Genomic DNA, 22,964 nt, shown 5'->3' with positions numbered 1-22,964 from the left:
ATAAATCAATAAAATTGTCATTATTATTATCACAACAACTAAGACAACAGTACCTATCTTTTAATAATTTGCTTTCATGTACGATTTTAACTTATTGATTAGAACTCATCACCTTAAAACATAATTTTTCATCCTTCTCTTAACATTACTGATGATGTTATACTTTTTGCTAGTAATTCTTAGTATTTAAGACTCAATCAACGTGATATTTGCCACTTTTAATTGATGATAAGGATTAATCTCACCTAAGTACTTCTTCTATTGTAACACAATAATAATTTTGGATTTGTAACTATACAGCTTGATGAAGAATTTATTGAAAACGATTGTTCGCTCCAATACCTTATATTCTACAATACGAAAAAATATAAAATAGGGTTGAATATGACAAGATGGTTATGAAGCGCCTATTCTTTTGTATTTAAAATCATATTGTATATAAGCCACAAATAGCGCTAATGTTGTGGATGTAACAGCATAGATGTACACAACTTAAAATTTGTTACAAAAGTCTATTTACAAGGTACATACCAAGATAATGTCTGTTATAAAATAGTTGAATACTTGATCTTTAACCAACTACCAGAAGTTTATTTCAAATCAACTCCTATCTGGTCACTTAAAGTATTGGTTTAAACCTAGATCTATGTCTAATTTTCGAAAAGTTACTAAACGGTATTTAACGGTACAGTTTTCTTTGAGATAGATAAATTAACAGTGACGTTTTCATTATATTTCTAAACAATATCAATACAAGGTCCTGGAAATTTCGCAAGTAATAAGTAGCTATTAACCCTAGAGTATTATTAATAAGGTTAATTAAAATTTATCTTCCATCAGACATTAAGGTTAAAATGTATTTAGCCAATTCCATTCATCAGTAAACCTTCAACTATACTCTACCTAAGTGACCTAAGTTGCCCCCAAATGCCCTGGTATGGCCGAGAGTGGGCAGAGTCCGCTCTTCCTCTCGAAATGCTCTCACATGGCCACGCGAATATATAGCCTCTGCCAGGGAAGTCCTACTCACCGCCTTCTCGAGGCGGGACTGTTGTTTACGAAATTGAGAGGACGAAAAGCGAATGTCCGGCGCTTTAACCGGGTTGGTGGACACGGTGAGTCCACCTAGGGGAGTTGGAAAACCCTGATTCCAAACCATTGGTGCATATGGGCTTCAGGGTCCTGAGGGAACAATTGGCGTATGAACGAATTACTGGTCATCGACTACCATGGACTGCATCTCCTTATATTGCTCAATTGCTTTGTGGATAAGACGTTTAGGTCGAAGGCGCCGGGTGTGGCCTCCTAAGAAAACCACCTGCTTTGGTCTGAGCACCCGGACAGTATCCCAGCCCACACACAAATCAAGTGACTTGTGTGGCGCATATGTGTTTGGTGCACCTTTGTACCAATATTTATGTGTTTAAATAAATAAATAAATAACACCTAAGTGACTAAGAATATCATATTCAGGTCAATCAGTCAAAATTGTGTAATATATAAAATAACGAGTACACAAGGGTGATGCAAAGAATCTTTGTATCAAATAAACTGTCTTCTAGACAAATGAGAATACAATTATAGCTATGACATAAAAAAAGTGCAGAATTGAGATAACGATCATATTCCTTTTTCCGTTAACAAGATAAAATACCAACAGAAAAGAAATTACATAAATATTGATTTCGTTTAATTCGTTTTCGTTTGGTTATCAAGTTCGTGTTTGTAATTATCCCAACCTTCACAACATGGCTGTTTAATATGTCGAAATTTTTGACAGCATTCAATAAGTGAAGTTATTTCTCTTGTACATCGAGTAACATCGAAATCATTCCCTAGTCAAATTGTAAGAACAATACATACGATAAGTTTAGGGATAGAAAAGAATACTTACTAATTAAACAACTTTGAATTTTACATGCTAAAGGTTTACATGGTAGATCCATGCTGCATGTCGAATCACTAAAAAAGAGAAATTCGTCTGTCATTATTACATTACATAAATTTAGTGACAGTATAACTGCTAACTTTTTAAAGGTGCGGTTAGAGGAATGAGGGCGGTTATCACTTCCCGGTTGCCCACACTGTGAAAGGGTTCTTCTAGAGGAACCTGAAAAGGAAATTGGGTTAGAGTTGGTCTTAGTGACCTGAAAGTGTGACTGCAGTGCCCAAGGGACAACTGCTTGAAGTCCGTCATATACGACCTTTTTGTGAGTAGTTTTCGTGTTAGCTCCGTAGTTTTTGAGACCCTACCGCCAGAGACGGAAATCCGTGGGATAACTCCACCTTTCCTTTATGGGAAGGCAGCATCGCTGTTATGTTGGTTGTCTGAAGGGAACACCTTACTGCTGTCACACCTCTGTACAGTCAGCAGTACAACTTCGCCCTCAGACCTTGGGTTTGCTGTTTTTAGTCTTACCACTTTTCAACCGACCTGCCTGGAACGATTGTTCCACTCAGTATAGCCCGATCGGTTCATCATGATAGGCAAGCCCAACCACCACGTCATCATAGCAGCAATGGTCGGGGTGTGGTAAATTGGACCGACGCATATATATGCTTGGTCCTACTTTGTAGCTAACTAACTTCCTAAAAATGATTAAATAATTTATCTTTGAGTAAATTACATTAATAAATCAAACAAGTGGAAAATATTTTGTTATTTTGGCATGAAAATTAATTGAGACAGGTTTTTAGTGAAACGCATGAAGAAAAACTAGAAATTTTGTGAAAGATTAAAATCAAATTCTAGCAATGAAAATGATAAGTACTACGAGAGTACTATTGATGATCAAGAAGAAATTATGTAGGCTTCAAGAAATGATGAGGAGTAAAAACTTTACTTAATAGTAAGCTTGATAAAACAATATTTTGTAGCGTATAGACATACCATTTGAGGAAAAGTGGAAGCATTTTGTGGATATTTCAGATGGTTTACATAGTTGAAAACAGAATGGAAGTCTCTGATTAGCGAGCTTACATATCTAGTAGCAATGGATAACCGATGGCTCCAGACAGGGACCTTAGTTTATGAAATAACAGTTGAGTCCTTAGGAATATATCGAAGTTCCTTTTGAATGACTTCTGAGAATTCGCCTAAAGGACTTCAGCTAGTAGCAAGGTCAAAAACGCGACTACTTGTAAGGAGTAGATGTTACTCTAGCAGTTCCGTTTATTGTATTGTACATTTAATCTACAGCTATTCCTCCCAGGGTTGAGTATTTCAGCGGATTCCAGGAATGTTCAAAAGCCATTAAAAGGGTCGTCTCTAAATCGTCTACATGCTATATAATCGTTCAGGATAGTAATAGAATAAAAAAGTAAATGACGAAAACTAAGTTAATGCAGCTGTTTGTAGCTAATTTGCAGTATTTAGTAATAACAACAGGAACTGTTGTAATTAGCCCAGATAACGTTTCTGAGAGGCTATACAATAATGAAAGCGAGGTCTCATCATGAAGTTGAATAAAGTGGCCCTTAATACTAGCCCTACCATTTTAATATGGTACTCATGTTTACCTATGATCCAATCGGGTTATACTTGTTTGGACACTTATTTCTCTAGGTCCCATAGCATTAGACAGGTCGACTGAAGAATAGCAAGACTAAAGGCAACAACTTGACGCCCTAGGGTGAAACCGTACTGTCGAATGTATTGTGTTGTGGCAGTAAGGTGTTTTCTTTAAACAACGAGCATCTGCAGTGGAACTGACCTCTCATAACAGAAGGAAAGGTTCAGAAAGGGGAGAGTCGAAACATATTACACCTTACCTAAAATCTCAGAGCTAAGGCCTACTAAGTACGGGGCAAAACGCAATAACAAATTACAAGTAGACTTTTTGTGACCAGCCTCGAGCAGTTGTCCCTGTAGATCTGCTATCACGCCCCTTAGTAATCACGATCAAAACTACTCCAGTTTTTTTTTCAAGTGCCGGATGAATAGGCAACCTTCCTCGGTGTAGGCAACAGGGAGGCGACATCGTTTTTCCAACTTCCGTAATACATTAGTCATTGATCTAATCAATATAAAAGTTTATATACACATAAATACACTACTTTGATGGGAATTTAAAAATAAGTTAGTTAACGATAGGACTGAGAATAAATCAAGAATACTGACCGATTTAATGGATCTTCTAAAACCTGGGTTTTTAGCTTTGTTGATGGAGGAGTCTAGCAGAACTGAAATATAACACAATAAAAGTGGTTTGTCGCGTCTATGTACGTATGTTCATATATTTAGTCATCAGATTTATTTTAGAATTACTAATTACTTTATATTATCATTTTGCATCTGGTTTCACAAAAACTCACTGTCACTGAAAGTTCCTCATTCCATATAAATCGTTTCTCGTGAAATTTATTAACTCGTGTACATTCCAGAAGTTTCGCCCGACTTAAATACTACTTTTTAGCAGTCCTTTGGCCACCTAATCTATAAACCTTTAGCAAGGTGACTCCAGAGACTTTTAGAAGCACTAGCTCGCTTAGTAACTTTTTATCGACCCGATGTCATGTTCAAAATGAGCTCTGGCTTCTGAGCTTCACTCTCCTTGACTCTATGGAAGACAACTGACCTGTCACTATGGTCAGTTTTCAATTTCTCAAATACTGTTTGAGGGTTGGCTTTTCTTTAGCAGCGTTAGGTCGTTTCTTATTTTTGGTCTGTACACATTCATCAACTTTTATTGGAGTAGTGCTACACACAGTGTGAGGCGCTGGATGAGTGTCGATGACTTAGGTAGTCATGTTGTTGTTTTTCGTGCTAGAAACAGACCTGGCCTTGTGATTAGGTTGGGAGTGATGTTACATCAACCTTAAAATGTGATCAACCTTCAGAGGTCTTACAATATCCAATATATTTTTCACAAATGGCTCGAATGGTTATGGACGGAATAGAAGCTTTCACCTAACGGGCTTCCATGTCTGGTAGCAGTGGATCACTAATACCTACAGGCAGGAACCTAGGTATATTAACGATAATAGAGGGAAAAAAGAAATCGGTAAATCAAAATAATGTTATCCTTAGTCCTTAAGAATAAGTCAAGTTTCCTCTTAAAAGACTCCTGAGAAGTCGCTTGGACTAGCTCAGTCAGCAGTGAATTCCAGCATTTGACAACTCTTACGGAGTAGAAGTTGTGTCTGCAGTCTGTGCTGCTATATTGGGTCTCCAGTTTCTGGATGTTACCCTTTTTGGTTAGTGTTGTGACTAAGCTTAAGGAGATGTTTAAGGGGATGACCAGAAGTGTTAAGGATACTTTAAGCCATAAGTAGGTCACCTCTAAGACGTCTGTACTCTAATGGGTAAAGGTTAAGTGATTGGAGGCGCTCTTCGTAAGGTTTAAATTTGAGTCCCCGAACTAATCTCGTGGCTCGACGTTGGAAACGTTCCAGAGTGTCCTTATCCTTTTGGAGGGAGGGAGGAAATACTATGTTTTTGTACTCTAAATGGGGACGAATAAAACTGTTGGAGATTATGTGGAAGGTTCTACCGTCAAACTGGCCAAAAATGAGCTTCAATGTTACCAGTGCAAGGTGTGCTCGGAAAGCATTTTTGTCACAGTTCGCATACGACTTCAAGTCGTAGGGTACCGACACTCATCAATATTTTTCGACTTGAGAAACTTCTATAGAAGAGTTTCCTAAGTTGTAACTACAGTCTGCAACATGTCGTAGATGGACTACTTTACACTTTGAAGTGTTGAAGGTATGTCCGTTGTCGTCTTCCCAACTTTGAAGTCGAGTCAGATCCTCCTGAAGTGCCAGTATATCCTCGTGGTTGCGTATCTCTCTCGAAAGTTTCACATCATCAGCAAAAAGCAATAAGTTAGATGAAACTTGTTGTGGAAAATTGTTAATGTATATCAAGGAGAGAAGAGGTCCTAGTATTGAGCCACGGGGGACCCCAATAGGACATTCCATAGCCTGAGAGAGAGTGAAGTTAACCCTGACCTTAAGATGTCGGTTTCTAGATACGAAGTGAGCCAGTCAATCAGAGTGCACCATATCCGGACCGGGAGAAGTGTCTTTTCTTATGTGCCGCAGTTTACGGAGCACCAGGTCAGCGCTCAGGTCCACTCCGGAAAGTCCTGTGCAGGTGAAGCTTTCGTCAGTGAAGTTGATGTGGGTAGGCTGGAATGTCTGAGAGTATTGTTCAGCTCATGGGTTTTCAAAATGCAGAATTTCGGAGAACAATCATCTTCAAACCACTCTGGGTGGTAAGCGAGGTTCCTCACAGAATTAAAGGTGTGCTCGCAGACTACAAAACAAAATGGCAGTGTTCAAGACAACGGTGGATATAGAAAACCAGGATGTCATCGCTCTCTCAGAAACATGGTTAAGTCAGAAATGTTTGATAATGACATTTAGTTGACTGTTTCTTTATCCAGTAGGGCTGATAGACTAAACCATAGGGGACGGGAGGTCAATATCATTCTTGCATACAAGATAATACTATACGAGATGTTGAGACAGTGGCAGCCATAGCCGAATCATCCGGGAGTGGGGTCACTGAATATCGAACAGATCATCGATCCCTGTTAAAGTCAAGATCAAGAACGCGCATCAGTTAGCCATACGCCATGGACTGGCTCATGCGGTGGTGGTCTCATTAGAATCTCTGTACTCATTCTTACTAATATATTCACGTAATCACGCTCTTTGTGTTATACAGTCTTCAAAGCAGACATAGCACTTTATTAATTCGAACAGGGAATTCCGCGTTAGATGCTGACCGCGAGGTGTGACTTCGAAGTTAGCTTGTTCGTTACACCGTTGCCGTCTAACTCGAGTAGGCCTCCAATCATTTGACAAAGATCATCAACGTTGATGGTCTACACAGGAACATGCGAACTGGTGCACTGCAGGCTGAAATGTAAACGGCAAATAATGAATTAGTTGTAGTATACCTCAGTCCAGAATGTGCAGTAGATGACTTCCTCTTATGAAAACTTAATTCCTGGTGTAATACGAGTCAAAGCCCCATAGTAGTGTAGCGGTAAATAAATCCAAAAAATAAGTAGTTCTGTAAGTTTACGACACTGGATGCTGACCGCATTAGTTTTAGTGGGATCACCTAGCTGAAGGCGCTCGGTCATGCATCTACACCAGATTATGAGTATGAACGTCGTGCTCAACATTCCCTCCAATCGCTAGCTAGATTAGATCAGTTGATTCACGATATTATCAATATATATACCTATCAAATATATCTTCGAATCTCCTCGCTTATGACTTTTGATTTGACTTGGTGGGTGCGATTCATAATAGGTGTTACTGGTAAAAGCGTTATCAAACTCTGAATACCTGTGGCATCTTCATTGATGAGCTTAACATGATTTGATACATCAACTTACAAACTGTGAGTCCGTTTCTTTTTATAATTTTATAAGTCATTGCTATATTCTAATTTTTATATATTTTGGTATTTTTTTCGAGTTTTGGGATATATTTCCTCTGTAGCTGTAAATAATTCCCCAAAATCAATAGTTCATTAAGTGTTCGACATTGGATGCTGACCACGTTGTTTAAGTGGACTTGTTTAGCTGAAGGCTTTCGGTCATGCATCCGTACCAGATCACGTTTCAACACGGCGTGGGACACAGCTCCTACGTTTCATTAGCCAGCTTATAGAAAAGGTCCTCGATATATTGGTAACGAATCAAATATATCTTTCCTGCCTCTTCTCGTCTGACTTCTGATTTCTATCTGACTGGGAACGATCAAATTTAGAAGGTGCTACTGGTAACTAGTTGTAAAACTAGAATATCCGTTGCATCATCACCTCGTTCATTCTCGTACTTGATATTTCACCGTGACGGAACAGACACCCAAGTTACATGAGTTTATAGCTGTAAATAAATCCCCAAAATCAATAGCTCTATAAGTGTTCGACATTGGATGCTGATGCGATCGGGCATGTATCCGTATCAGATTACGTTACAGAACGGCGTGTGAAACATCTATTACGATCATTAGCCAGATTAGATCAGTAATTTCTCGATATATTAATAACCCATGAAATATATCTTCCAACCTCCTCGCTTCTGACTTATGATCTTAACTAGGTGGGCGCGATTTGATTATGGAAGGTGTTTCTGGTAAGGAGTTGTCAAATTAGAATACTGATGGTATCTCAAGTGGTGAGACCGACGTGATCTGGCACACCAAACGACAAACTGTGAGTCTGTTCCTTTTTGGAACTTAATAATTCATTATTTTGCGTTATTTGACTTCTACATATTGTGATATTTTTCTTCGAGTTTTCGGATATATTTCAATTATTTATCTTTCGTTCATTATAATACTTGATTTTTCACTATGACGGAACAGACACCCAAAGTATTTAAGTATAAGACTATCCCCCCACCCTCGATCAAAATATAACAAACATCATAAGCTTATTCATCTTACTACACCGTTTTTTGCATATAAAGGAATATCATTCCTCTCATGTGATTGCTGGTTGAATGATCAGTGGTCACATTATTGAAAAGCACGTTTTTGATCTTTGACCTTGATAGTTACCAATAGCCTTCTGGGAGTGTTATTGCCTGGCTTGTATGTCTGCTCTTTTAGAGGATATTTTCGACGTAAAAGATGTTGATAAGGACGGAAAAAAGTTTGACAAAGTGTCAAGATTGTTTTGTGAAAGTGAATCTTTCAAAATGGGATTGATTTTAGATATTCATGCCTTAATATATGGTCTTTCAAAGGGTGACAAGTTTCGAATGGTGCTTACCAAAACATTGTTGAATGAACTTGGGACGGATGCTGACGATGATGATGAAGACGATGCAGCAGATGAGACTGATGAGAAACTAGCGAACAGCAAGATGGCGGAGTTCGATTATGTTTGTTACGGGAAGATTTATCGGATAGAAACCCAAGATAGTGGAGTTGATGCAAGTAGATTGTCATGTTATGTATCCTTTGGTGGATTACTCATGCAACTGACAGGAGATGCCAGTAATTTGCAAGGTTTCCGAGTCGGGAAACACTTGTATTTAATGATAAAAAAGTTGGCATTTTGAATTCATTGTTGTCTTTAATTGTACATATATCATCAAGTTTCTCATCCGTAAGAAAAGCAAAGTCAGAAACCTAATGTTTGTATTGCAAAAATTTCCCTGCTGTATTTTCCAACTTAAATTTGAGTTATTTATTAGCTGGTATGCGTTTTTTTTAACCTTGAGGTCTAATTAGCCCCTAGGTTTGGGCAAAAAGCGGTATTGTCTCTACTCCTTTCTTGGGTGGCCAGATTCGTAACCTTCATCACTTATTAAGTTTGTCTTAGTCTACTGCTAATTTGTTGCTGGGGTGGTGTGGTGGATAGTTTGCGTATAAACATGTGAGATAAAGAACAATTAAAGACGAGTTGTCTACTTAGCGTTGATATAGGACAGGTTTGTATTAAAATTTGGGACCAACAAGACTTCGCAGAAGTATATGTATATTAATCCAAGCCAACCTGACAGTCGAGACTAAAATGAAACATCTTGACTAGTTTAAGTATTTAGTAGCTTATTAACATTAGCCGGTTACTAATCACGGTTCTTACTATTAGACGAAAAGGTTAGTTGACAAGATTAGATCGATATAGAGTAAGTTGCTTATATGCATCTACTAGGTTCATCCGGAGACTTTCTACTACTTGAAAAAGCCAACGACACCCCTTGCCTCAAGATTCCGTGACATTTTAAGTCTTGTGTCATGAGAAACTTGTAAGAGCGCCACCTACATGATCGAAAGAAAACTGATGAAACCCATCAAATACAAAAGTGTATATTCGGCTTTGAACTACAATGCGTGTGACAGTTAGTAATGCTACCCAGTCGTCCAGACTAGAGTGGAAGTCTAACTTGTTGTCTAGTGGTTAAAAGTCCCACGTCTTGGCCACTAAGCCACCGCTGTAATAAGAGAATGCAGTGTTGTACTGTGAACACAGAAAGTTACCAATTTTGTGGACTAGTGCATTGGAGATTAGCGAAATGTAAAACAGCTTTCAATTGCTCTTCTGTTTAGTTGCTGGCAGTAGGGACATTTAAACAGCACTTCGTGGAGCATTTGGTGAACCGTCATGCATTATGAAGGTGACGCTTGCAGTTGGTTCAATACCTCGAGCGAGATCCTCTTTGCGTGAGTTTAAGTATAGTTGACATGAGTACAAAAAAGGCAACAGTTCACTCATTTCACAGTGTTTTCATAGTTCTCAAGACCACTTTACTCATAGTTCACTTAATTTCAGACTTATGTGCTACCTAATCATCCGACACTGATATTCCCCCTTCAAATATGATCCAACTAATAAATAACTGCTAGAAAATGATTTGTTTTCACGTGATGATTCTTTCTAGTGAGATTCTGGTCAGTATTTGTGTAGAAAAATATGTTATCTCAACCATGGCAATGACTTTAGATTAAGAATGAATTGTCGATCAAGAGAGTTATGCACTTTATGACCTTTACAGCCTTCAATTTACAAAGTAAAACGTACAGACAAATAGGAGCAGCGATGGAATCATCAACTCAACCGCTACAAACATAATTATGAATAGTTGGAAATGCCATAACATCACGAACACACATTTAGTTACAAGTGTTCTACTAATGTGTGAAGGACCAAATGCTTGAAATAAAATTTGGATATGAAATGTTAGATATTGATGTTGACAGGAATTACACACTTGAGCCGATATTTAGGTTTCAAGTTTCTCCATCCTAGATTAGATAAACTAGGTTCATTTATACATTAAGGGAGTGGGACCAAGAAATAGACTAATTAAAAACACTTGAGTAATCGGTAAGGTAAATAAGAGGGGAAATTAACTTGATAAAACTGCCCTAGGAAGAATCAGTAAGTAATTGCAACAATAGTAAGCGTGACAACAGCTAATGTACTTAGGATAACCAATGGTGTGAAACTGCATCTAAAATTCAGAGAAACGATGCTACTGTTCTAGAAGTAATTATTTTTGCTTACAAATGTTGATAAACAGGTCTCCCTAAGTAGCAGGCGGTCATTCATTGTCAACGTAGAGCCTGGCATAGATGTACGCTGTATGAATTTTCCGTACACCATTAGTAAGACAAGATGAAATTATAAAGATGTTAACCAAAGTAGTAAAAGTATCAGTGACGATATAAGGAAACCAGGTATAGAGAATATAAATCTAGAGTAAAAGAATACATTCGCGGAATTAAAGGTATAAAACAATTCCAAAACTAAATATGTAGGAAAAGACGAAGAGTGAATATGTCCACACCTTGTCACTCAACGTTCCCTACTACTAGTTACAACAACTGTGCTGCAATATAACTCAGTTCCACAGTCAGTTGTGGGTGTGTTTAGTTTGTATGTATTAATGTATCTCAGTTAGTCTTTGAGGTTCATATTGTACATCTTCACAATTGGAGATGCTCAAGGCAAACTACTTAGGCACTCAGGTAATCTTTGTCAAATTAATGTGGCAAAAGTAAAATATTTATGAAGTTGTAGCTGTACGTCAACAGAGTTTAGTAAACGAGGACTAAAAACACCATTTCTTTAGCAGTACGTAATCAAAACAAACCCTCTGAGAGATAAATAGGAATTAAAGGAATTTGGGAAAAAAATAAATGGAAAATATACATATCAGTGACAAGATGTTTCTTGAAATAAGTCAATGTCAAAAAATTTTTCGAAAGCTGTGAAAACCAACTCTAACCAACGAGAAATTGACTTAATACATCTGAAAATCATTTTAATCTCATTATAAAGACTAAGTAAAATGAAATAAAAATATGGGCATGCTTTTTCAAAGGTAGTAAGAAATATTCAACATCATTTGTTGTGATAGTATGAACAAAATTTTAAACTCGGGATACAGAATGTGATACTATATATCTGGTGCCCCTTTGTACCAATATTTATGTGTTTAAATAAATAAAGAACTATAAAGGAAGTACTCGTGAGAATTTCTTCTACGAAACAGCAGCGATATGCTAACGAAGTAGATAAATAGCCCACAGTCTTTATACAAAAAACACCACTAAGGTTAATATTAGTAATCAAAGTGTACAGCCGTGGAAAGACTAATTGTAATGAAACGTACATAAAATATGATTTTCACCACGAAGTTTTCTTGTAGTTCTGTTCTGAGACATACGTTGTCGTTGGTTACTTTTCACAAACCAAAAAAATAATTCCGATGCTCAGGCAAAGCATTCCAAGAAACCAATTCCCAGTCAGTTCTTCTTGAAAAATACACCTACCAAAAGCTGCCTGTACAGTCACGTGAAACAAGTTTATGATGACTTACTGAAAAAGCGAAATTCGACAGTGTGTTTGTTGCCAGTGCCGCAACACTTTTTTGACTAATGCTAAGTGCGGTGACAAGAGCCAGCCACATTACGACATTTAGGACAATAGCACCACCGTAGCTTGAAAAGACGAGAAAATTCTTGTTTGCATCTGGGAAACACGCCAGCAATTTGGTTAATATGTACCCCTCGCTCAATAACTTGCCATATAGACTGGTACACGCTGCACAAAATCCAGAAATAACTGCCAGCGGATATCCCATCTTATTAGAAATCATTTATCAGATTACACAGTTAGTCACTAGAAGAAAATAGTCCACAAAAAGATACCTTAGGTAAGTATCATTACCAAGTTTTGATTTAATAATTTTGAATAAATTGAGCATTGGGTAGATTGTTATAAATAAATTAATATATTTGTAATATCCCAATCAGTAGAAAAAATAGATTTTCTGACGTTTCGTGACTCAGTGTAAGCCACTTCAGAGGATAAATAGCCAAATTAACATTAATCCAAGTTTAAATAGTACAACCGAACAACACGAATATTAGGTGATCAATCAAAAAACAGGTCTGAATAAATCAATACATTAGGCAAGTTTATTTGTGATCAGAAACCAACAATAATAATGTAGATATTTAGAAGTTCAGACTGGTAAAAGTTTTACACATGCGAAAGATCTTACCAATAACTCTTGTTCTTAGAGAGTCGCAGATATCGTTTTCTTTAGAAGGATTTGAGAACATTACTCTGGATGGTTGTAAACAAATAGTGTGGCGCATATGTACCTGGTGCCCTTTTGTACCAATATATATGTGTTTAAATAAATAAATAAATAAACAGATAGCAGTGGCTTCATAAGCTTAATGATACACTTCCCGAATACGGGTCATCAAATCGAGAGAATTTCTATTCAGTCGTAGACAAACTGGACAGAAACTCACCGGTGGGAATTCAAGGTGGTCTTCTCTGCATTCCAGAAGTTCTTTTCATTCCTACGGAGGTCTCTTGTCAGGAAAGTCGCAACCTCTTGCGTTTTCAGACCGTCATCTTTCACTTACTCTGTTGATTTTTTTTACCACAAACCGACTAATCTTTGCCTACATGTCTTTTCTGACTCCCATTCGTCTTTAAAATTTAACTTATTTTATACAACCGACTTTCATAATTACTGATCAATACAAGTTTTTTATAGCATACTTAATTAACTTTTAAATCTTAAAAGCAACTATTGTCGGAAAAATAACTATGCAACTCATCAATTTGGTTGTTTGTTAGTTAAAGCAGTTAATCTGTTAGTATTGTATATTATAGACATGCATAAAAGTATCGACTAATCAATGTCAACAGTCAGTCGTACATAATATTGTAGTTTTGACAATTTGTGAATCAGTTGTGCACTTGTAGTTGGTGCATAAATCTTTATTTGTGTTCTTGTTTTTTTCCTACGTTGAGTGGTATCAGTCCTTGCTTCGCTGCAATAAGTGGCAGTTTTACAACGGTCAAACAAATAACCACACCAGTAGCATACCACTATATTTACTGTGTACAACAATTATATTTTTAGACTTTTAATAAGAATAAACTTTTTATGCTATTATTTTATTTTAACTTCTTTGTTAATATGTCCAATGAGCTATTTTTATTATTAACTGATCTATTGCTACCTAACTTTACCCAACAAAGAACATAAATATAATGGGCACGAACACGTACTCAGTGGTCATCTGTCAGACACAAAAACGAATCAGGAAATCCGTAACTCACGCTATTAGTTAATAGAAAGGGAATTCATTCGTTGAATACTATCAGCTACTACTTTAGGAGCTATTTTCAACTGCCTTCGTGTTTATAATCTACCTACTGAGAGCCTAGATGATACACATCGAAGTACTATGAAGAGATAATTTAACAACATGGAGAAACACTTAAATAGAAAAGAGTCCCTAAAGGTTCGTGACTCAGTACTGCTTTAGTTTACGGAGGAGGGGTAGGAAGACCTATTTTAAATGCCAACATATTGGGAAATCGAAAACCACAGGAACTCCTAAAAATGATGCCGATCGGAAATTAAACATACCATGTGTTGATGAGTGCTCCCAGATGGAAATGGCTATTGCCTTAAGTAAATTGTTTAATTCGACAGAATCAAAACGGTTACTATTGATAAGTGTAGATCGAAATTAAGAAAGATACGAGCCGAACAGGTAGGTCTTACTATAAAAAGCACGGAGCGTAATGCCTCATGTGTTTCGTATGCATGCACTCGTAAATCCTCCAACTGACTTAGACCAAATATAGTTGTCATTAACAGTTTCAGTTTGGAAAGGACAGGAGGCTTGATGGCCTGTGTTAGTCCTGGTGATGATGGTCTCTCAGTTGATCCAACTTTCTTTTGAAGGAGTCGACGGATGGAGCCTGAACCACGTGCTGAGGCAATGGATTCCACTCGTTGATGATTCGATGGGAAAGTCGATAGTCAGCTGACATGTTATTTGTCGCGGGCTTGTGAATTTTTTTGAAGTGTTCTCGTGAATTTTCTGTTTTGGAAGACAAGAAAAATGAGGATTGTGTAGTTGTTATATCTACTTTTTGTTACCAAGTGAGTTAGACAACCCAGTTGCTAAAAATGACATTCAGGAGGTAGACTACCAGTAGGACGACCCATAACCCCTTACATTCAAAGCTGAAAACGGCAATCCATCTAGTTAGATAAATCCTACACAATACCCTTTGCTAAGAGGACGTTGTCTTCAGCTTGACCAGATACGGAAACCAAATTACGACTGACTAGAATTTCGAAAGACTCGCGGAGCAAAATTAAATCTGTTCTATGAGCAGAGTTATATGTGCGTTAGATTATCTACATGTGTTGGAAAAAGAAACTTAACCTCAACAGTAATCTATAATGAGTGAGAGCTGAATTTTTTGTAAAGGGAAAAGTGGCTGAGAAACTCTACTCTAAATCCTGGTGGACTCCCTAATTTTTTTAGGAAACTAGCCTGAAGTTGTTATTTACTCGTTACGAGACGTAACCAAAAGTCCAATTAACAGTAAGATAGAAGTAAACAACCATAACCGAAAGTCAAGACTAAATATTCTCTCTTCGACAGGTCCCGTAACACGAAAATACTTATCGACTCCCGACTATAGTCGTATTCCTTGACCCTGAGGTGGCGGTTGACTCCATTGGTCGTGAGGTTCTGTGGAAGTGTCTGTCACTGAAAGGCATACCAAAGAAGTACATTAACCTTGTTCAGCCTTTTTACTCGGACACAACTAGTTGAGTCAGAGCTTATGGCGAACTTTAATCGGAATCGGTTACCCCCAGTGGTGTTAGTCAAGGTTGTGAGCTTTCTCCATTTTTATCTTTGTCATGGACACACTTTTAGAAATAACACTTCCGTGGCCATGCGAGAGCATTTCGAGAGGAGAGCGAACTCTGCCCACTCTCGGCCGTACCAGAGCATTTGGGGGCGAACCCATTGTTGGCGACTGGCTACCGTGGGACTGCATCTCCTAACGTTGCTTCACTGTCTTGTCGATTCGACATTCAGGTCAAAAGCTCGAGGTGTGGCCCCCTAAGAAAACCACCTGCTTAGGTTTGGGCACCCGGGCGGTGTCATAGCCCTCACACAATTAAAATGAAATGACAATTTTTTCGTGTGGCGCATACATATTTGGTGTCCCCTTGTTGCAATATTTATGTGTTCAAATAAATAAATAAAATATGGTTGTGAAATGTGGCCCATAAAAATAAAGGGGATTTGTAAGTTACTAGTGTTTGATCGTTGGTACCTTTAAGCCATTGCTCATGCATTTTGAGACCATCGAGATACCAGTGTCGAAGCTAGGCTCAGAGTATTAGCTAGGCATGGCATGTCAGTTAACGAGTTAGTGGATCCTTAACAGCTGGAATGGTTAGAACATGCATTACGTATGCCATCGACCGACTACGTCGATAGGTGTTGATGGTAGAGAGGGTTAAACATCAGTTCATGAAGACAATGACCGTTGAACTGAGCATGCCGACACCGTCGACATTTAGCTAAGAGGTGATTTCTCTACAGAAGTAAATTACCCCAGATCACGATGCCGATTAAATTGGACAGCAGTTTGGTGAGGCCTAGTTAGAGGACTTTTGGAAATCAGTGATGAAAACTTTCATATGAAACTTACGAAATCGCAAGACAAACTAGTTTTCCTAGAGCATTAACACATTGGCAGAGCATGGAAACCCTCTGAGAATCCCACATCATTCTAAATATATAACGTTAAAGAAAGCTATTATTTTGAATTCATGCTACTTCGTAGAAAGTGTGAAGTTCCTGTCTAAACACTTGAACAATTCCCTAAGAATAATTCTATCCGGGATTTCGACGAGAACTTTCAGAATTGTGCTGACTGTTTATTTTAATGACGGCAAAGAACGGTTGAGTTGATACCATGATTCCCAAAATCTAGCAGAGCGGTATCTGAAGCGACCTTTTCCTAGATATAACGATCGGTTGAAATGATTAATATCATCACTCCAACACAGTCCGGCTGCAGCAGACGTAATCGTTAACAACCAGAAGGGTGAAAAACGTCCTATAATCAATTCTATTGTGATGGCATATGCTCAAGACCAGAGATATGTTTTTCACAAAGAAATAAAACAAGGATAACGCCTATTCGGAGTCACAGCCTTTTACCTCCTTTACGCATTAAACAAGGGTACATCTATTGTCGCTCAAACTTTGTTTCAATGAGTCTTTCAATTAATCCGTCCTTAAATTTTTGCCAGTCTACAACCACCATATTACAACCCCACAAGATTAAAAACTACGACTGGTAAACTGTTTCGAAAGTTCGTTATAAAGCGTTTTGTCTGGCTTGGAACAGATTATTCGGAAGGAGCTGTTTAAGTACCAAGATGAAAACCTGATCCTTTCGAAGAAGCAGCATGGTTTTAGAATAGGTTGTTCTTGTCTCACAAACTTATTAGTTGCTCGTGAAACCTGGTGCGCTCTTAAGGACCATAAGTTGCCTGTAGACGTAGCCTACATCGATTTCAGCAAAGCTTTTGACAAAGTTTCGCACAACCGGCTGTTATATAAGCTAAGAAATGTCGGGATTGGAGGCAATCTATTGATGTTGATAAAAGACTTCTTAAGTGGGCGCCCCCAAAATGCCCTGGTATGGCCGAGAGTGGGGAGAGTTCGCTCTCCCTCTCGAAATACTCTCACATGGCCAGCGAATATATAGCCTCTGCCAGGGAAGTCCTACTCACTGCCTTCTCGTGGCATTACTGTTGTTTACGAAATTGAGAGGACGAAAAGCGAATGTCTGGAGCTTTAACCGGGTCGATGGACACAGCTAATCCACCTAGGAGAGTTGGAAAACCCTGATTCCAAACCATTGGTGCACATGGGCTCCAGTATCCTGAAGGAACAAATGGCGTACGAATCAATCATTGATCACCGGCTACCATGGGACTGCATCTCCTCACGATGCTCCACTGCCTTGTGGATTAGATCTTTCGGTCAAAGGCTCCGGGTGTGGGCCCCTAGGGAAACCACCTGCTTCAGTCTGGGCACCTGGGCAGTATCACAACCCTCACACAAATCAAATGAGATTTGTGAGGCGCATATGTATCTGGTGCTTCATTGTACCAATATTTATGTGTTTAAATAAATAATAATAATAAGTGGGCGCCAACAAAGAGTACTGGGGAACTCCAAGTTGTCTAGCTGGGAAACTGTGCTTAGTGGAGTCCCCTAGGGAGCAGTTTTGGGGCGTGTTATTCCTCTTATACGTAACTGACCTCCCTCGTCTACTATCGTCATCAGTCTTGCCAAATGCTGACGATGTCAAGATATGGAGAGCGATACGAAGTAAATGTAATAGCTTAGAACTCCAAAATGACCTAGAGAAATTATCTGAATCGTCTCAAACCTGGCAGTTGCCGATAAATACTTCCAAGTCTATTGCGATCAAGGTACAGATACATATACGATGAGTAGCACTGAGCTATCTGTTGTCCAGACACACAATGACCTAGGAGTCATCGTTGGCCAAGACTTAAAGACTACTGCACACTGCCGTGCAACAGCCGCCAAAGGTTTAAGAACTATATGGTCAATACGTAGGGCTTCTAGTCATATCGACGCTAAAACGTTTTCGACTTGGTATACAGTGTTCGTGCGTCCTAAACTTGAGTACTGCATACACGCGGCAGGCCCCTACTTTAAAAAAAGACAGTGAGCCTTTGGTAAGGGTTCAAAGAACACCAACTAAGCTTATTCCTGGAATAGCGAAGCTCCCGTATGACGATGGACTGACCACGCTAAATCTATTCCCGCGGTCGTATCGAAGAGCCAGAGACGACTTGATTACGGTTTTCAAATTGCTTAGTGATAATTTTGCACCTGATATGTCCTCATTCTTCTTGTCTTCCAAAACAGAAAATTCACGAGAACACTTCAAAAAAATTCACAAGCCCGCGACAAATAACATGTCAGCTGACTATCGACTTTCCCATCGAATCATCAACGAGTGGAATCCATTGCCTCAGCACGTGGTTCAGGCTCCATCCGTCGACTCCTTCAAAAGAAAGTTGGATCAACTGAGAGACCATCATCACCAGGACTAACACAGGCCATCAAGCCTCCTGTCCCTTTCAAACTGAAACTTAATGGTGATTAACTAAGCCAACTAATACCCACTGTCTTTTGCATTTTGAGAGGAAAAATCTTATGTCACGTATTTTGTTCATAAGATAAGATTCTAGTAAGAGGTGCACACAATCTACTTGCATTTACTATGGATAGCAAAAGACAACAATCAGCAACAACGCAAGCCTCAGTCTAAGACAAGCAGACAATTTACCCCGCCGTAACTGTCAGTCTTGAAAAATCCCTGTATGACCTTGTTGTAAACCAATCACAACTAAGATGGTCAAAATGAAACTTCGTGAGAGTTTTGCTTTTACAAGAAACCGATAAGATTATAATAGATCTAGAATTTTAACGCAGTTAATGGACTGACCTGAATTATATTGGGGTGACGATGTCAAACCCGTGAATCATCTCAGGGATACAGTCAATATTCCATCTTCAGTCTCCAGAAATAAAGATAGTAGGTCGATGGACCTGTGTTAAACCTTGCAGCTTTCTTTTGAGTGAAGATCTGTCTTCTTCTTGATAGCGTTCACTGACAAAGCTGATAGTGTGGAGATAGGACCATAAAACCTATTTTGTAAATAATTTTTCATAGTTTACGCATGTATTTTCATATTCTGTACATTAAGCATTAAACAATTGTACTTGTTGTTTAACTGTATTACATTGAACGCTTGTAACACACTTTCCTTCCGTTGTGAGTACAACATATCGTGGCACTGTTACTGCTCCTCATTAAATACACTCTAATTCACATCTGCATCGTTCTGCTATATCTGCAAATATGTTAAATGAAATATTCATTGCATATCATCTATATTTATAGACAATTGTGACATTCTTATTGAATTCTATGCTTGGTAAACCTATTGGATCTATATCGTCCATATTGGGATAACTAATTTATTATAATTGTGGATTATTTGGACCAAACTCAGCCGAACACGCAATAGCCTGAAGACTTAAGTAACGTCCCTTATTTTGTTATTTGTGTGTAATTAACTTATTAACTGTTAATTGTTACATAAACTATAGACATAATATTTTTGTTGCTAATTTTTGGTTATCATACATTTTGGTCCACCACAATAGCACTTGTCCGTTCACAGCTTTCCCATCTTTGAAGATTCGATGAGAAAAACAATAAACCAGTCTCACTTTACTTGATCATAACTTTTGAACCACTCATTGTGGCCCCAGAAATGATTAGTTCTGGAGAGAGGAAAGAGGTCACCGTTTAAGACAAGGAATTCCAATACCAACTGGCGTTCTTTGATAACATTACATGAAAATTTTTGAGTGTTTTATTCGTCCATCTTAGCAGAATTAGAAAATATCAGTCAATAACTCAGTTTCCGCACGTTGAACAAGCTTAAGTGTGATAGTAAGACATGGATCAACTGCTTGGATGGAGTACTTCAGATGAGGTCTAACACATGTTGAGCAGGAAACCCGGAATGTCTTGCAATGCCCATATGTCAGGCCATCATCCGACATTCATTGCTATGCATTTTATTGTGTCTTGTTAAAATATCTCTATACTAAATCATTCTTCTTCATGAAAAGACCACTTTGTTCAGCGCCCAAATAATACGTACGTAGATTCTCATTTCGAGCGTGTTCAGGAATAAACCGAACATTTTGGAATTATTACACTTATTTCCATATCAGTTACTGTCACCTTCCTTTTTGACTTGTCTTTCAGTTTATCAATACTCAGAGGACTCTTACTATTTTTTGGTAACCTCCTGCTGGCGATTATCCCATTCAGTTTGGTATTGAACTAACTTCATGTTGATTCAGGTGGGAGAGCAGTCTAATGGTATTGGTTCCCAACCGTAAAATCTTTAAAGCTGAGCGCACAATTACTGAGATCTACATTCTGTATATAACACTAGGAGAAGGTCAACTATGGTGAATACGGGAACAATTAATCGAAATGTCATGGCTCCGTCATGCATGCATGGTCATTCTATATAACCTCCCGCTTTTTGTATCAAATATATTACCCTCTTCCTAGCTTAAGTGTGTTCATCAGAAGTACTAGACATGCTGCTAATCGTCACGATAGGATGAGTCAATATATACAATAATGTGAATTCCACGTAAGATCTTATGGATTAGCTAGTCACATCATGACAAACCTACAACCTTAGGATTAGGTCTATTATTATAGTAACAAAGATATGATGGGGTTTCTTTAAACGATTGAGGATAAACGTACTAATACCTAATTAGACCATAATCGTATAAGTCCGTTGATTGTTCGACGTTATATATTACGTTTTAATTTATTTTTTACATATGGTGGATTTTTTATTTTCGCACTTTTTCGCCTATTCGTATATTTTATCCTGATAATAATGGAACAGACACCACAACCGTTAAAAACTAAGACTCTTACGTCTTCAGTCTTTTACCTCATGCTATTCTAGACCGATGATTAAGGATCCTGATTCTGTCACGCGAAAGCTGACCTTCACGGGCACCATGTAACGAACCGACGTGCATAATTGCCGTCAGTATTGAAGGCAGTATCGCACGGCTTTAATAGGTAAGTTACACCTAGTATGTTTATTAGTGATGTTTTGGAACAAGATGAAACCTTAAAAAAGGGCTATCCCTAAACGTGGAGACCTAAACAATTGACGAAGGCTAGACCAGTCCCTCTACAACATCGAGTTGCAACACAGCTCCGCAAAAGAAACGTTACTGCGTATACGAGAGCTCGTTGGTCAACGACACTATGACAACGGCCGTTTTAGACAACTCGCTTATCTAAGCTCCCCTAACAGGTGCAAGCGGTTTTTGTCTTATTTGATAATAACGGTGTAGACTAAATGACTGCATATGGAGACAGTATTCTGGAAGCCATCTTAACCCCCAGTACTTAGATTTATTCAATCAGAAAAGCATTGAACGATTCAAAATTTCGTTGCAGATCTCCGTCACACTCTTAATCGTCCTGTGAACACTCATCAACGCCATAATCTACTCATCGACCCAAGCAAATGTGTGTTAGGGATGGAGATAATAAATGATCCGTTCGTCGTAGTTCACTTTCTGATTGTGGGTTTGCCCAATCACAGTTAAACTTGTGGTCGATCCGTACCTTGTGAAGGATGAACATGTCAATGCTTATCATTGTAAAGAAACAGAAGATGATGGTGGACACAAACAATGCCCTCGGCTGGAGTTTCGTTGGCTATAATTCCTGTACTACTAAAACATGGTGAGAAGATCATTCAGGTTTGAGCCTTTTTAGGAGGCGGAGCAGACATTTCAATCACTGTAAATGATCTAGTCGATGATCTGGTTCTTGATGGAAAACCGGAGATGGTAACCTTGAAGACTTTGTAATAAGACGTCGATGGCATGCTAGGAGGCCCACGTAGAACTGCACTTGTTGGATTTTCCGTAGTCCGACAATATCCTGAAAGTGTTGACGGTTGAAAGACTACCTTCAGTGTAGAGAAGTGTGTCAACGGTATATCAGATGGTATCCTGGTCTCACTTCAAGGACATGAATTTTTCAACAGTAGGATATGATAATGTTAAGGCGTTAATTAGGTTTGACGCACCAGACTTATACGAGATGGAGATAGGGACTGGAAAGACGAATGAGCCATAAACTGTAAGGGTTCTATTGGATTGGACGCTCTCTGGGCTCTGCTGCTTTGTCCGAAGCTTCCACCATCAAAGCAAGTGGGGAATGGGAATTCGGATACGTAGGCTTAAATGCTGGAGCTATTTTGTCCATTAGCTATTTGACAGCCACAGAGGTCAGCCTAAATTCTTTTAGTTTTCCTTCAAAAGAATCTGTAAAAGGTTGGACTAGTTGTGCACAACTATATATGAATCTTCGATAAAGACTAAACCTAGAAAACCTCTAAGTTGTGTTAGAAAACTTGGTATGAGGTATTACTAATGGTGTCCATCCATCCCTTCTAAACTTATTGTGTCTGAGATAATTATAGAGGTCTGACAGAGAAAACACCTTT

The 22,964-nt window shown here is 38.4% G+C and overlaps 3 protein-coding genes across 3 annotated transcripts; 1 reads left to right on the top strand and 2 right to left on the bottom strand.

Moving 5' to 3' along the window:
- Positions 1–1,835: 1,835 nt before the first annotated feature.
- On the bottom strand, positions 1,836–1,988 carry Smp_201100 (uncharacterized protein; the record flags this gene model as incomplete). Its single annotated transcript, XM_018794581.1, has 1 exon — positions 1,836–1,988. The coding sequence occupies one exon, from the start codon at positions 1,986–1,988 to the stop codon at positions 1,836–1,838; it is 153 nt and encodes a 50-aa protein (XP_018648980.1).
- A 6,493-nt stretch (positions 1,989–8,481) lies between these two features.
- On the top strand, positions 8,482–9,046 carry Smp_006850 (putative DNA-directed rna polymerase subunit rpb8). Its single transcript, XM_018794580.1, has one exon. It carries the CDS (start codon positions 8,562–8,564, stop codon positions 9,030–9,032), a length of 471 nt encoding a protein of 156 aa, XP_018648979.1. The 5' UTR covers positions 8,482–8,561; the 3' UTR covers positions 9,033–9,046.
- A 2,501-nt stretch (positions 9,047–11,547) lies between these two features.
- On the bottom strand, positions 11,548–19,195 carry Smp_006840 (hypothetical protein). The gene is made up of 3 exons (XM_018794579.1): positions 19,172–19,195; positions 12,300–12,601; positions 11,548–12,262 (listed from the first exon to the last, which is right to left on the bottom strand). Exons 2-3 carry the CDS (start codon positions 12,576–12,578, stop codon positions 12,158–12,160), a joined length of 384 nt encoding a protein of 127 aa, XP_018648978.1. The 5' UTR covers positions 12,579–12,601; positions 19,172–19,195; the 3' UTR covers positions 11,548–12,157.
- Between the last annotated feature and the right edge of the window lie 3,769 nt (positions 19,196–22,964).

This window comes from Schistosoma mansoni, chromosome 1 (assembly GCF_000237925.1).
Source record: "Schistosoma mansoni strain Puerto Rico chromosome 1, complete genome".
Lineage (NCBI taxonomy): Eukaryota > Metazoa > Platyhelminthes > Trematoda > Strigeidida > Schistosomatidae > Schistosoma > Schistosoma mansoni.
Note: the sequence above shows the minus strand (reverse complement) of the source record. Positions and strands in the feature narration are given on the sequence as shown.